The sequence below is a fragment of the Pituophis catenifer genome, unplaced genomic scaffold (assembly GCF_029215685.1).
Source record: "Pituophis catenifer annectens isolate HBS135680 unplaced genomic scaffold, rPitCat1.0.hap2 SCAF_1, whole genome shotgun sequence".
Lineage (NCBI taxonomy): Eukaryota > Metazoa > Chordata > Lepidosauria > Squamata > Colubridae > Pituophis > Pituophis catenifer.
The window spans coordinates 180,505,296-180,521,573 of NW_027256881.1; the positions used below are offsets into that span (position 1 = coordinate 180,505,296).

The 16,278-nt window shown below is 35.0% G+C and overlaps 1 protein-coding gene across 1 annotated transcript; it reads left to right on the plus strand.

Moving 5' to 3' along the window:
* Positions 1-1,401: 1,401 nt before the first annotated feature.
* TMEM237 (transmembrane protein 237) lies at positions 1,402-15,664 on the plus strand (the record flags this gene model as incomplete). The annotated part of the gene is made up of 11 exons (XM_070933865.1): positions 1,402-1,450; positions 4,171-4,224; positions 5,178-5,282; positions 7,430-7,523; positions 8,487-8,641; positions 9,571-9,694; positions 11,429-11,620; positions 12,121-12,194; positions 13,398-13,491; positions 13,635-13,756; positions 15,313-15,664. Coding segments are annotated over 11 exons (1,131 nt in total), but the record flags the coding sequence as incomplete, so codon positions are not given.
* Between the last annotated feature and the right edge of the window lie 614 nt (positions 15,665-16,278).

The following is a 16,278-nucleotide window of genomic DNA, read 5'->3' on the forward strand; positions in this document are numbered from 1 at the left end:
TTGCCTTATAGTAGTTTTAATGCTCATCCTCTTTAGGCTTTAATTTCTCTCCCTGTCTTTTAGGAATTACTGCTTAAGGGGAATTGTTAAGTACCTTTGGCTATCAATTCAACAGATCATGTATAAATCTGATAGCAAGTTCAGTGTAGTGTACAGAATTCCATTTTAGTATAAACTAATCCATGCAATTTTATTTCAGAATTAATACTTTTTTCCAAAAGAAATTGGAAGAGACATGTTAAATTCAATTTTTTACATATTTATTCCCTATCTTTCACTAGGAGTTAACAGACCCTTTATTTTTGAGAGACATGATAGGGCAATCCATAATAAAATAATGACTTTTAATGAGAGCACCCTCCAGCCCTAAACTAGGTGGGGCAAAAGTTCATTTCCAGCTAATCCTGGGTACTGAAGGTTTATTTTTAGTACAGTACAGAATTAACAGGAGTCATTGTAGGTATATGTTGGGGCTGACTTAGTTCATATGTAACCTCACTAAGGGATATGGGGAAGAAGCAAGTGGTGAGTCCTGTTTTGAACTGTCATGTTTTTGTTTTTTTAAAAGAAATTAAGATAACTATGCCGAGTCTCTAGCTTCATTTTTGGTTCATTCATCTTTTGATTTCATTTACACCATGAAAAATCTGATTTCATTGTTTTCACTGGTAGAGAACACAGTTCATTTAACAATAAAAGGAATTAATTTTTGACTGCTTTGTAAAATGTGTACATCTTGTGAGATATCTAGTTACACATTGATTCAATTGCATTGCTTATTTCAGTGGAGCAAAGAAAATTATTGTGATTAGGCAGGCTTTTCTCAGAGACTGCTTTAGTTATGAATAGTGCTACTGCTCAAAAATGGATGTTTGTAGTTTTTTAAAAAACTTTTTTTTTTTGCTTATTATGTATTATCTTATGTACTTTGCTAGAATAGTAGTTTAGAAATTTAGAAGCAGAAAGTAAAAAGCAATCATTTTGGAATTCTTCCAGTAATATATTTAAATTTTATACATCTGTTTAAATACCGTAAATGTTTAGTGACTCACTTTAAACAAGGTTTACAGTCTTATATACATCTGCTGATATTCGAAAATAAGTTTATATATATAAATATGTATGTATGTATGTATGTATGTATGTATGTATGTATGTTGAGTTGTATATTTTTATATATTGCAGCGTCCACCCCGGATTCTTCCTCCAGTACCAAGGTAAAATTCAATTTTCTGCAAAAATACAATGGGCAGATTAAGAAATTTCAAAGAAGCTATTAGTCCTTAACTTTTTTGTAGCTATTACTATTATATGGGTGAATTTTATTATGTTTTCCAAATTTAGTATTATGTATTGGATTATATATTTCAATATTAATTTTATTTTATTTTATATTTCCAATTTCACGTCACCTTGATTTGGAAAATATTAATCCAAAGTGGAGAACAAGGTGGGTACTATTCATTTTCCCCATTTTTTAAATTTATTCATTGATTAGTTTGCTGATATAACTTGTGAGTAGTCCAGAGTCACATGAGATGGGTAGCTATAAGAATTTAATCAAATTAAGTCATCCAATATTTAACAAATATAGTTGGTTTTCAGTGGCTAAAAGTGGTATAGTTTTCAAAAACAATAATGGTTGTCTTTATTATTACAACTTGATCATATTTTTAGAATATACTTGTAGATATTAGATAGACAGAATTCATTATTTATTATTTATAATTGTAGAGTCTTTGGTGCTTTTTATTTGCAGGTATTTCATTATCTAACTAGCTAAAATATCATCAGTGCTAGTGAGTGTGGGGTGTGCCCCTTGATTATATATATAACTTGTCCTACCAGTGTTAACAGGAAAATGGTTTTCTCCTTGATAGTGCTTTGATTAGGGTATTGTTTTCTGCTTGATTGTTTGTCTGGTGTTAATCCCTGTTTATTAGGACTTTGGCTGCTGAAGAGGATGTGTTCTGGTCTTTTTGTTTACTTTTGTGAGACCCAAACAACCAAGAACAACACACAGAGTTATTTATCAGTACAGGTAGTCTTCGACTTACAACAGTTCATTTAGTGACTGTTCAAAGTTGCAATGAAGCTGAAAAAAGTGACTTTTGACAGTTTTTCACACTTAAGACCATTGCAGCATCCCCACTGTCACGTGATCAGAATTCAGACACTTGGCAACTGATTCATATTTATGGCAGTTGCAGTATCCTGGGGTCATGTGATCCCCTTTTGGACTTTCTGACAAAGTCAATGGAGAATTCACTTAACCTTGTTACTAACTTAACAACTGCAGTTATTCACTTAACAACTGTGAAAAGGAAGTCATAAAATGGGGTAAAATTCACTTAACAACTGTCTCATTTAACAACAAAAATTTTGGGCTCAGTTGTGGTCATAAGTCGAGGACTTTCTGTAATTCCTTTATTGTTGCTTACCTACAAACAGAATCTTGCCAGACTCAAGCAATTATCTGTAATAACTATAAATACACTGAATGAATTGCTAGGGTGGGTCCAACCTTGCTCTTTTCCTGCCTACCAAGACATTCCAAGCTCCACTGTCTCATTAGCGTCTGAGAAAGAGCTTCCCACTCCTGCAACTCCAGACTACACCTTCTTAGCTTTTTGAATGGTATGTAAATATGGTTAATCTCTATGTGTCTATTGATGGATGAATTGTGTGGATGTCAAGCTTCCAGGAATTCCCTAGTGTTTTTATCAAAGAGTGCCTTGATCATTCAACTCACTATAGTACAACCAACCCAAGCTATGAAAAGGATAACACTGCTAAAACCATCTCAGAAACAACCAACAGACTGTGACAACCACATGGCATCACTCTAGCACACAACCAAATAAAATCCTCTAAAACATCTTAAGTAAACCAGTAGCCCGAGACTTAAGTAAGTCCCAGTAGCCCAAGAAGAAAGTATGAGAACTGTAACAGTCCCTGTGTAGGATCGGTAAGCAGAAGACTAGCACAGTGCATCCATGAATACCAATTAGCAATCAGAAGACACAATGAAAACCCCTTACTCTCACAATAATTAAGACTCACTCAACCATAGTTTCAACTAGGAAACTATGAGCATCCTCGGCAAAGCTGAATCCAAAAACACTAAGGAATTCCTGAAAACTTGGCATTGAGACAAAACAGCAATCAACAGGCACATAGAGCTAAACCACATTTATACACCATTCAAAAAAGACAGTAAAAAAACTAAGGAAACAAAAAGACAGAACACATCATCTCCAGTAGCCTACATCCAGATAAGTAATGATTAGTATCAGACAAACAATCAAGTGGAAAGCAATACCTATTCAAGGAGCTACCAAGCACCTCACCAACCCTGGCAGGGAAAGTTACTATAAACAGGGAGCAAAGCTCACACCAACTCTACAGATAGTCCTCGATTTATAACCATTCATGTAATAACCATTCAAAGTTACAACAGTGCTGAAAAAAGTGATAATCAGCCATCACAAACTTCAGAAACTAACAATTAACATGTATTTATGATGGTTGCAGCATCCCGGGGTCATGGGATCATCATTTATGACCCACCCAAAGTCAATGGGGGAAGCCAGATTTGCTTAATGACCGTATGATTAATTAAATGACCACAACAAAACAGTCATAAAATTGGATGTAACTCACTTAACTGCTTTGCTTAGCAATGGATGTCCTGGCCCCAATTGTGGCTTTAAATTGAGGGCTACCTATAATGATGTTGCCTAGTTAGCTAATGAAGCATCTGCAAGTAAACCATCAAGCACAGATAGCACCAAGGACTCCACAGTTCAACCCTGAGTCTGGAAGCAGCATAGGAATAAAGATAAGGCAACAAAGTAAGAGTTATATAACTAGTGACATTCCCCAAGGGACTGCATTGGACTTAATGCTTTTAACTTATTCATAAATAACCTAGAGTTTAAGGTAGTGAGTTAACCAAGATTCTAAAATATTTAGGTGGTTAAAATGAAAAGAGGCAGCATGGAATTTCAAACTGGGAGTGAGCATTAAGGTGATTCGACTGTTGTAAATACTCAACTAGATAATGCACATGAAATAGTTTGAACAATGTACTTAAAGCATTTATACAGATAATAAAAATGTATATTTACTATTATGGGACCCGCTAATTCTTGGCTTTTGGTTTTGCAGATGAAATTCCTCTTAGTCGGCCCAAAAAGAAAAAACTCAAGAAAAACTCGTTAGGTAAGAAGATGATTCAGTTAACAACCAAGCAGGCAAGTTTAGATGAAGAGAATATAGAGAATTTAAAAGTGCAATTTATGAATGGCATTATATCTGTTGGCTTCTTAATTCTGGATTAGAGTTATTACTTGAGCTCCAGGTACTTTATGAAGGATGCTTCACGTCTTCAAATATTGTTTCATAAATAATAGTAGTTTTATGTTTACTGAGACAGTTTATATTACAGCACTAGCAATAGTACTTAGACTTGCATACTGCCCCTTTACAGAACTCTCTAGGATGTTTACAATGTACAAGCATTATTTGCATATTGCCTCCAACAGCCTGGGTCCTTATTTTACTGACCTCGGAAGGATGGAAAGCTAAGTCAATTTTGGGGGCCGTCAGAATCAAACTCCAGCTGTGGGCAGAGTTAGCCTGCAATACTGCATTCTAACAACTGCATTACCAGCAATATACACACAACTAGCTAAAGGTAGTACAAAAGTAAATCCTAATGGCTACTGGATCACATAATTGTGATTTCTGACATTCCCTGCAAGCTTCCCACAAGCAAAATCAATGGATAGGTTGGCAAGAGGTCACAAGCATGTTCCTTAGTTAATGAATTAGCAAAAAAGTTGTGTTATGTCATGTCACTTAGCAATAGAAGTTGCAATCCCAATTACCATCATAACCGTAGGACTAACCTGCAGTTGACAACATCCTAACTTTAATGCAGTTCGTACTTGCTGGTAAATACTGTGTGAAATATAAAATGTTCCAATAAAGTCTTTGAAGAATTCAGCAAGAGCTAACTAGGATCAAAGGTTTTTTGTGCAGGTCTTCAAAGGCTCGGAAGCATCCTGTGATGCACTGAAACTACCTTTCAGCAGTGCTTCTTAGATAACTTCTGCCTGTCTTTATGGTTATTAACAGTCGACATTGACTTGATGGCACATAATCCATTTTAGATGACATGGGTCAAGTTGCTGTGTCTGAAAGCAATGAGCCTCTGACTCCTGAAGTACAGGATGTTCCACCTCAGAAGAAGCGTAGGAAAAAGAAGGTGCCTCTAGGTATGTGAAGAATTTTGAAAAATAATTTCAGCACAGAATACAAGTCAAGCCAAGCCATGCCAATGCATCATTGTTATTAATTAGGCTGCATATGCTGATAGTTAAAAATGTTTTTAAATGGTTTATAATAAAAATGAAATTTCAGTCTAAGAATATTAAAATGTGGCCTGATCAAAGAGATATTTTTAGATTTAGAAAGCTAAAAGCCATAGAAGGCTTGAAAAGTAATAACCAGTACTTTATCACATCTGGAAATGAAATAGCAGCCAATATAAAACTTTCCACATAGATATAATATGAAGTTTTATGTCCTTGATTTCTGTATTAACTGAAGTTTCCAAAGCTTGTCCATAGTTAAGACTGAATGATATCAGTGTCTGCAGTACCTTCTTATGTCAATTTTCCCTAAATAAAATTAAAACTGAAAGTATCAGTCAAAGTTGATAAAACACTCCAGATTCAGAAGCACTCTGAGAAAAGATCATCTCCTAGAAATGTGAAGTCAATATAAAATCATAAACTGTGATTCATTCATACTAAGCAATTCTGGTTATCCTGTTTCAGTTTGTTATCCCATACAGCCTATTATTGACTGTAGGCAATCATTCAGGTGTCTTCCACCCTTACCTGAAGATGTTGCAATGAAATAAATTGGATATACTGATCTAAAATGCCTAATGAACTTTCAATGTGTAGACATTGAAGACATTGAATTGTAGACACTGGAGATAATATGAAACCCAAGGAACACCATGAATTCCAGTTTTCATGGAGCAATTATGTCCAAGCAACACTATTTTAAGCACGTTAGACAGATAGGAATGGAATCATAGAAAATATTTCAATAAATAATATCTTTAAAATAATTTAGAAGGAAGTCATGGTTGATGGTAATGAAAGTTAATGAGAAGTCAAGGATAGTAAAGTTGGGGATCTTTTCCCCAATCAAAGATCATTTTGTCTACCAAGGCAGGCTTATCCCTGCAGCTTCCTCTGAAACCAGTCAAAATGATCTGCTTAAACTAGGACTCCTTGCAGCAGTTGAGAAATTGAGATGCTAGTGTTCTGCTGATCATCTTTCAGAATTATATGAGATACAAAACAGCCTGTAACTGGTCATCTCCATTAGAGTGCAGTGACTAGAACAGATTTAATGTGACAGTCACTGTTCAGGCATAATATAACAAATCAATGTCTCATCCTCTCTTGGCTTAAAGAATTGTAAAGCTGAACATCTGTTCTGACTATTAGAAGAGAAGCAGGTAACGCTTACTGCAGCTCATTGCTGATGAGATGCCCATGCTTACATAACCAGTGTTGTTATTAGTTTCCGTGGAATGCTAAAAATAAAAGGAAAGGCAACCAGCAAAACAGGTACAACTATATTACTCCCTTACCATTTTTTGCATGACATGGTTATGGAAATACTCACAATACTTGACGGTTTCTCACAGTGTCTTACAATACTGTATCTCACAGTAAAAATAATAATAAAATCAGCAGTAATACATTTTAGTTGCTGGGCACTCTTGAAGTGCCTGATCTTATGATAATGAAAATAAAGATTTTTATTATGAAATGCACTACAGCTGTACTGTTTTGGAATTAATTTTTAATACAGCAAGAATGTCACTGTTTTCCCAGTTGATATATGACTAGGAAGATACTCCAACTCAAATTCACTCATAAAACATACTGTTTTGTAAACACGTCTTTGTGTAAATCATTACCTCTTAGCACAATCTACCTTACAGAGTTATTTATATTATATCTCACTTTTCATTTGGAATTCAAGGCAATACATGTGGGGTTCCTGCCTGATTTACTCATGAGAAAATTTATTGGGGAAGAGATGCATGTACTGCTCCTTAATAGAAAGGGAGGAAATAAATATACTGAATACTTTTTTTATGTGGAATTCCTGACACATATTTGGTATATTTATTTCCTACCTTTCTATTAAGGAGTAGTACATGCATCCCTTCTTCACAGAGTTATTCTTGTGAAGAAGAAAAGGAGCTCCATTTATATAAAACCTTATTGGCAAAGGAAGTGCTTGCTCTCGTAGCCATCTCTTCTGGAACTAAGGGTACAAATAATATTTTTACCCAGCACAAATTTCTTGGTTTTCCATTTGAAATTTTCAGAATCTGAAACATCATTTACTGAACAGAATGGAAATGACATGGATCCTTCACCAGTGGAAGAAACAGTAACTCGTAAACAATGGAAAAGAGTAAAGTGAGACTTTTTGATTGATTTCTACATTCTTTCTGAAATAACAAGCTTTCAAAGTATGTTGTTTGACAGTAAGCTGATGATCTTTTATCTCAGTTATCTGTGTGTGTGTGTGTGTGTGTGTGTGTGTGTGTGTGTGTAGAATTTCAGAATGCTTTTCGGGGGAAGCTGACAGATTTACTCAAAGCATGTCAACTCTGCAAGATGAAATTGGCCGGGCAGATGCTAAGACGGGCAATTGCTCAAGTAGCCAAGCCCTGTCTCTACTGTTAACCAGAATTTTTCATTCTTTCCTTCTTTCTTTTACAGTGCCAGAGTGAAATGCAATATGCCATTCTTAATATTGTGTATCATGTTTACATTGATTCCTGTAAGTTTCTGATCTGGGAGAATATACAGTACTTTGGATCAACTTCTGGTTCACTCTAGTTGCCAGGCCCAAAACCAAGAATGTCACATGAATTCTTCCAAACTTTCTTTATTGTTTCATGCCTATAGACAAAATCTTGCCAGACTAAGCACTCTATTATCTGCATCTATAATGTGAAATATTAGTCTTCACTTTCTTCCTCTCACACCAATCTGGACTACGTTGCTTTAACTCCTCTGGAATGCACCCTCTTCCATTCTGTGAATCCACCTTCTTTCTGTATTCCATCACAGTAGAAGAGCACCGATTATCCTTTGAGAAACATAATAGCTCTGTGGATTTGAAGGGAGAAAGATGATTTGGAGGATTCAACAGTTCCTTAAAACTACTCCATCTTTTTCTAAATCAGCAGTTTGCAAATTTAGGAAAAGATGCACTTGATTTAAGCAGCTGCCAGAAGATGTGATGTACTCACCGCCTCTTTGAATGCAGATTGTGTCACAATCCTAGCAAATATATGGCACAGGTATACCCTGAGTCATTAACATTAAAAAAAGAAAATGACTGTTCTTTTTTCTTTACTACTATAATGTTAGGAAAGCCCGGCCTGCAGAAAGTTCCAGTGAATTGTGTGTGGAGGATGAAGATATAATTGAGGATGAGCAAGTAAAAGGCACAGAACAACGTTCTGTGTTTTCTGTTCCAACTGGAGTTAGCCAACCTATTAGCAAAGTGTTTGTTGAAAAAAATCGTAAGTAATTTGTTTTACAACAAAATGTTAGTATATTTGAACAAATAAATGATGACAATTCCCATCTCACCTTGTAGGAATTACTTTCTTTATCCAGATTATGTCTATTTATTTAATCAATTTCAAGGCCACTTAGTAACTCTGGCAGTTTATAATTTTAATATATATATTGTATTAAAATTCATACAAAGCTTACATGAAGTATCTGTGCCATCAGACAACCCTTGTCATCACTTAATTTTAAAAAGTGCAGGAACTCATCCTAAAAGTCATTGACTTTTTAGAAAATTTAAAAATCTGATTTAGCGAATTTGCCTTTGTGCCATTTCATTTTCTTTTGAAGAAATTTGCAGAATTCTTGAGGCATATCGTTCTGCACCTAATGCATTATAATGCTCCTGCTGTTAGAAATAGTATAGTCTGACATCATGAAGCTCTAAGAAAATTTGAAGAATATATTGTTTTTGTAAACCACCTAGAGCTACTTATTTTTATTTATATAGAGAAATAATATTATCTCATATTTAGGATTCTCTCATAGATGAGATGGGTGGTGTAGAAATGTAATATAATAATTTTTTTTTTAACGATGGCTGAGATTAGTAGAACCAAAGTGTTAAGAATTTGTCTATTAGGCTGAAAAGAGGGCTTCTGGTGACTGTAGGAAATTAAGTACCACCAAATAGTCATCTTGTAAATAGTCATGTTTCACTGAAGTCAGTGGGGTTTGCTTTCAGATGACATTCCTAATATACAGTAAGAGCAGCAATGAATTTGTAATAGAAAAGTATGTATATGTGATATTATGTATGTAGTCTCAATTTATACTCTAACCAAAAGGTTTCATAAATTTTTATGAACAAGTATAGTAATCGGAAGTTGTAACAATATTTTTCTTACAAGCACTTACATTTCTTTTCTTTTCTAAGGGCGTTTTCAGGCCACAGACCGCAAGGATTTGGTTAAAACTACTGAACATGTTCAAGTGTTTATGGATATAAAGGCTTCCTGGACTACTAAGGATGTGGCACTTTCAGTTCATCGTGGTTTTAGGTATGAAATTATTCCCACTATTGACATTAAAAATGAACAAGTGATTAAATTATTTTTTTTAAATTTGATTTATATGCCGCCCTTCTCCGGAGACTCAGGGCGGCTTACAATGTGTTAAGCAATAGCCTTCATACTTTTGTATATTTATACAAAGTCAGCTTATTGCCCCCACAAACTGGGTCCTCAATTTACCCACCTTAGAAAGGATGGAAGGCTGAGTCGACCTTGAGCCTGGTGAGAATTGAACTCACAGTAATTGCAGGCAGCTGGATGTTAAATGCTGCCTTAGGAGGCATTAGCCTCCTACGCCACTCAGGCTCTGATGTCCAGTAATGGCTCCTCCTGACTTTGTAATCAGATTCTCTTTCTTTCCACCGTCTTTCTCTCTGTCTTGGTCTCATGCCCATGTGAAATGTTGATTCACTAAGATGCAATTATTTAGCAAACTCCCTAAGATTTCACTTCATAATGCAGGTGAGCATCTGCTTAGCAATCAATTAACCTTACTTTAGAGCTATGTGGAGCCCCTCTCTATTTACAAGAAGTTTTGTTTCAGAATATATTAACAGAATCCCATCATAAGAAACACACTTGCATCTTAATTCTTCCCATTTGTCCATCTTGGGATATTTGTCTGAAAGTTTTAATGTGTGATGCTTGCATAATCACTGTAATATTCTGCCTAGTGAGTTCAGTCAAATTAAATAAATGGTCTTCCACAACAATTAACAACCTGGTGATTCCTTCAAAGAATGACAGTAATTGATATAACGATTGGCCTCCACTTGTAATTATTTCTTATAAATGTTATTTGCCACCCACAAACAATATTTTAATAGAGATTATTAACTAAAATATTTTGGATTTGAACATTCCCCTCTGTGACTTGAATAACTTTAATACAGGTTAATAACTTGGAACCTGAATTCAAAAGTCCCTATTGCATAGATGAAAACTACTACTGACTAGGCAAATTCAAAGGCTAGAATTTGAATTTAATTCATTAAATTCCGAATTTAGGGAATTCTGACTCTAATTACCATATTTTCTGGACTATAAGACACACCTAGGTTTAGAGAAGGAAGACAAGAAAAAAAAATAGTTTTTGGCCTCCGTGCGTCCCATTTTTGCCCTCCCTGGCATCCAGAAGCATTCTGCTGGCCAAAAACAGGCCTGGGCTGGCCGGCTTCTGGATGCCAGGGAGGGCCTGTTTTTGGCCTCCCAAACCCTCTGTGCGCCCCATTTTTGCCCTCCCCGACCCGCAGAGGCCTCCAAAGGCCAAAAACACCTGCAGAGTGCTTCTGGATGCTGGGGAGGACAAAAACGGGATACATGGAGGATTTGGGAGGCCAAAAACGGGCCTGTTTTTAGCCTGCAGAGTACTTCTGAACACCGGGGAGGGCAGAAACAAGACCTGCGGAGGGTTTGGGAGGCCAAACAATGGCTCGTTTTTAGCCTGCAGAGTGCTTCTGGACGCTGGGGAGGGCAAAAACGGGACCCACAGAGAGTTTGGGAGGCTAAAAACAGGCCCGTATTCACTCTATAAGACACACAGACATTTCCACCCACTTTTTTTTTGGGGGGGGGGTGCATTTTATAGTCTGAAAAATACGGTAACTAGAAACAATTTAAGATGGTGGACATAAAAGTTATTGTAAATCTGACATTCTGAACATTTAACTTTGTAAGAATTGTACAAGTTTAATTTTTTGTTAATATGCTTTCTTTTATTAGAGTAATTGGATTTTTTACTCACGGCTTTCTCGCTGGCTATGCTGTGTGGAACATCATAGTGATTTATGTTCTGGCAGGAAATCAGTTTTCAACTCTTTCAAACTTGCTACAGCAGTACAAGACTTTGGCATATCCTGCTCAATGCCTCCTTTATTTTCTACTTACAATTAGTACCATTTCAGCTTTTGACAGGTATAAGTATTTGTGCGTTCCTCTGTCTTGATGACAATGCTATGATTCATTGTGAAGTTATCCTATTAATTGAAAAAAATGATTAATAGCTTAAAATCTTAATATTTATAATTGTAGCAGTGCAGTATAAGTTGGCTCATCAGATTTTTTTCTAATGATTTTTAAGATTTAACATCTTAAAACAGTATGAAAACTATTCTCAAGCCAGAAAGATTTGCATTGTGTTCTGCTAGTTGCTTATACTTCCTACTTTTGAAATTATTTATTCTTTTATTATAAACTTTTGTTATCAATATTTCTGAACCGGGGGCATCTAGTTTAACCAATGATACCAACGTAGGTTAATTACTCTGATGAAATAATTGGCCCATTAGATCAAGGTTTTAAAAGATATCTTATTTCCTTAACATCAGTGGATAATTTCTTCAGAGATATAGCAGAACTAAGTCAACCATTTAGTGGCTACTTTTAATTAAATCCATTTCATACTTATTGTTCAGAATCGATTTGGCTAAAGCAGCAGTGGCAGTACGTAGTTTTCTTACATTGGACCCAGCAGCAATTGCCTCTTTCAGTGAGTAAGCAGCATTAGCTGACCAAAAAGCATTAGCTAATTACTCAAGTTTATGTCTTAATTATATTTTCATTCCTGATCTTATGGCCTTGTTCTTTTGTTTTCATATAACTGTTTTTGTTGTGTATTGTAAAAAGGCAACCATTTCCATAAGGACTATCACAATACTTTGTTAAATTAAAGTAATGGTGGGAGGCTCTAAACTGGTTATATAAGTATTTATCAAGTAATAATCTGATAATTCTGCAGATTTGTATCTCACACTTCTCTATCTGTTCCCTGAATAGACTACTAGTAGCAGCAAGCTTATTTTCTGACATAGGGCAGAAAAGAGCAGACTGAATGCTATCAGTGTTTTGTTTCTTTGGAATTCCTGAAAGGGAAAATCTAGGCAGTGAACAAAGAATTTGGGAGGTTGTGGCAATAGTGTAATCATTTTCACAGTTTTGAAAACCTGATTCTTTTAGCAATGCTAACATGCATGGATTTACTGCTTCTTCTACTTGAATATTTAAATAAAGTTGGCCGGAATATTTTCTGTGCTGGAAAAGTAATGAATTTGAAGAAATATTGATGTAAATGAATGATATGTAATTAGCTATTACTATAGATAGACCTTGACTTTTAATGACTGTTCAAAATTACAATGGCACTGAAAAAAGTGACTTATGACAATTTTTCACACTTATAACCTTTGTAGCATCCCAATGATCCTGTGATCAAAATTCAGATGCTTGGCAACTGACTCATACTGTACATAGAGTCCCAGTTAAGTGAATCACTGCAGTTGATAAATTAGTAACATGGTTGTTAAATGAATATGGCTTCCCCATTGACTTTGCTTGTCAAAAGGTTGCAAAAGGAATCACATGACCTTGGGACATGTGATTCCTTTTGCAACCTTTTGACAAGCAAAGTCAATGGGGAAGCCATATTCACTTAACAACCATGTTACTAATTTATCAACTGCAGTGATTCACTTAACTGGGACAAGAAACATCATAAAATGGGGCAAAACTCACTTAACAAATATCTCACTTAACAACATAAATGGGCTCAATTGTGGTCATAAATTGAGGACTACCTGTACTCTGATGAATCAGATTGATGGAACAAACATAAGGATCAGACTGGTTAGTGTTGTTAAGTCTATTCTAAAAAAACTGGAGTATCCCAATAATAAACATTATTGGTTTCTTTCAGTGTATTTTGCTGCTCTTATTTTGTCTCTGAGCCAACAAATGACAAGTGACAGGATCAACTTGTACATACCACCTTTAGAAAATGGTAGCCTTTGGTAAGAATTATGGACTTTTTTCTTTTTAAAAGACAGTTAATTTAAGCATATCTTTACTATATGATTATAGAGATACAATTGAAGTGTTCATAACTAATAAATACATATGATTCTCCTCTCTCCCACTCCCCATCCCCACCCAGGATTTCAGATGAAGAAAAAGAGGTTATTCAGCCTTGGATTGTGGTTAATCTTGTGATAGCTATTCTTGTTGGGATCTCCTGGTTCTTTTTGTCATTCCGGCCACATTTGGATCATAGTGAAGGTATATAAGAAGATAGATTGTAATCCATTAGAATATGTGCATCTCCTTAATAGATTATCTGAATGGCAAATTGCTGATTCTTTCCTAAACAATTTTAGATCAAGGAAGTTACTAGGAAAAGGGAGACAGTATGGCTGTAATTTCAATAATTAGTCACCTGGAAAGGAGCAGCAGATAACAGTGTTAAAGAAGAATAAGAGAATATATTTGAAGAGACAGCAGTATTGCAAAATGACTAGATAAATTAAATTAAGGGATTGTCCAGCAATAAATAGAATTCGGTATCTCAGCTTGACTGTTCCTATAAAAGTATTTAACAAGTACATATCTTAATCTTGTATTTTATATTTTAAATTTTATGTTGTATAGTATGCTTATTTTAATTGTGACACTTCTGACACTTAAAACATTTAACAAGTGTCATTCCCTTGTTGTACTGGCAGATATATTGAGAGTAAAGTGTTAATAATTTTAAGGAACCTTAGAATGCTGAGTGGTATCTTTTTCAGTTTGCAGAAGAGAATTTTATATGTGCAATAATCTGAAGGAGTTACTGTATTTTTCGGACTATGCACTGGAGTATACGACGCACCTTAGTTTTTGGGGAGGAAAATAAGAAAAAAGCTGATTAGGGTGGATCCGCCTCCTAGAATACCCCCAATCAGCTGCTCCCAGTGGTGAACTTTAGCAACAGGTTCATTGGTTGTGAGCTCTGCACCTTGCTTTTTTTTTTCAGCCTCTCAAACCTCCGTTTCAGAGGCTTTTTTTTCAGCCTCTCAAACAGAGGTTTCAGAGGCTTTTTTCAGCCTCTCAAATGGAGGTTTCAGAGGCTTTTTTCAGCTTCTGAAACCTCCATGTCAGAGGCTTTTTTTCAGCCTCTCAAACAGAGAGCGAGGCTACATTCGATGTATAAGACACACCCAAATTTTCACCCTCTTTTAGGGGAGAAAAAGGTGCGTCTTATACTCCGAAAAATATGGTAGATATGCAAATAGGGAATCCTGATGCTAAGGTTTCTTTCCCGCTTCCCATGAGCTTGCAACCTATTCCCCAGCTGTAATACTTTTAGAAGACCATGTATAGGTAGACCTCAAGTTACTACAAGAGCCCAAAATTTGTTGCTAAGTGAAACATTTATTAAGTGGATTATGACTTTTCTTACCACAGTTAAGTGAATCATTAAGTTAATAACACAGTTGTTACGTGAATCTGGCCTCCCCATTGACTTTGCTTGTCAGAAGGTCGCAAAAGGTGATCACATGACTCTGGGACACTGCTACCGTCATAAATGTGAGTCAGTTGCCAAGGATCTTAATTTTGATCATATGACCATGATCAATGACTGTAATGATTGTAAGCTTGAAAAAGTGACTTTAAGTCACTTTTTTTGAAGGCTGTTGTAACTTTGAATGGTCATTAAATGAACGGTTGTAACTCAAGGACTATCTGTATCCTGGTGGAAGGAGGAAATGGAGGAATTATTTTTATGGACTTTATTGTACATATATTTTCCAATATATTTTAGTATCCTATGATACTTTGTTTTTTTCTTGTAGAGCTGATGTTTAATGGTGAATTAGAAGAATATCCCCTCCCGGACAAAGAAGCTAAAGTGTCTTCTTAGTATAGGCAACTTCTTCAATTTCATAAGATGCTTCAGTCATTTATACTTGCATGTAATATTTTTTATACTTTTTAAACATTTAATTTGAATGAATTTTGTAATTATGCTATTTATATGTTACAATAATACAATACAAAATCATTTTTCTCAATCAAGTTATTTTCTATGGATTTTATGCAACTTCCAGTGAAGAAGAGAAAAACAAAAAAAAATATCGTATTTGTTCATTCCTGATTGTCTATATTTTGATATTCAAAAGTAACTGAACGCTGTGGATACTTGTCAGAGGCTAATTTATCTTTGAATAATTAAATTCAGGTTTTTTTAAAAAAAAAATTAAACTGCTAATTTAATTTAAGAAATAACTCCTAATTAAACTTTGTAAAATTTATTTCTATAAATCTATCAATTTTTGCTGCTTCATTGTGTCATATTAAGGTTTCACGTATTCACAAATTCAAATAGTATTAAAACTCATGTAGTATGTATGTAATGGTCCACTGTTACAAAAGTGGTTTGTGCAACAAGAATTTATCCTTTTATTCATTTAGTAACATTTTCTTCTCTGACTTCGCAGAAATATCCTTGAATCCTTTGTAATACAGGTGAAATTCAAAAAATTAGAATATCGTGCAAAAGTTCATTTATTTCAGTAATGCAACTTAAAAGGTGAAACTAATATATGAGATAGACTCATTACATGCAAAGCGAGATAGTTCAAACCTTGATTTGTCATAATTTTGATGATTATGGTTTATAGCTCATGAAAACCCCAAATTCACAATCTCAGAAAATTAGAATATTGTGAAAAGGTTCAATATTCTAGGCTCAAAGTGTCCCACTCTAATCAGCTAAGTAAGCCATAACACCTGCAAAGGGTTCCTGAGCCCTTAAATGG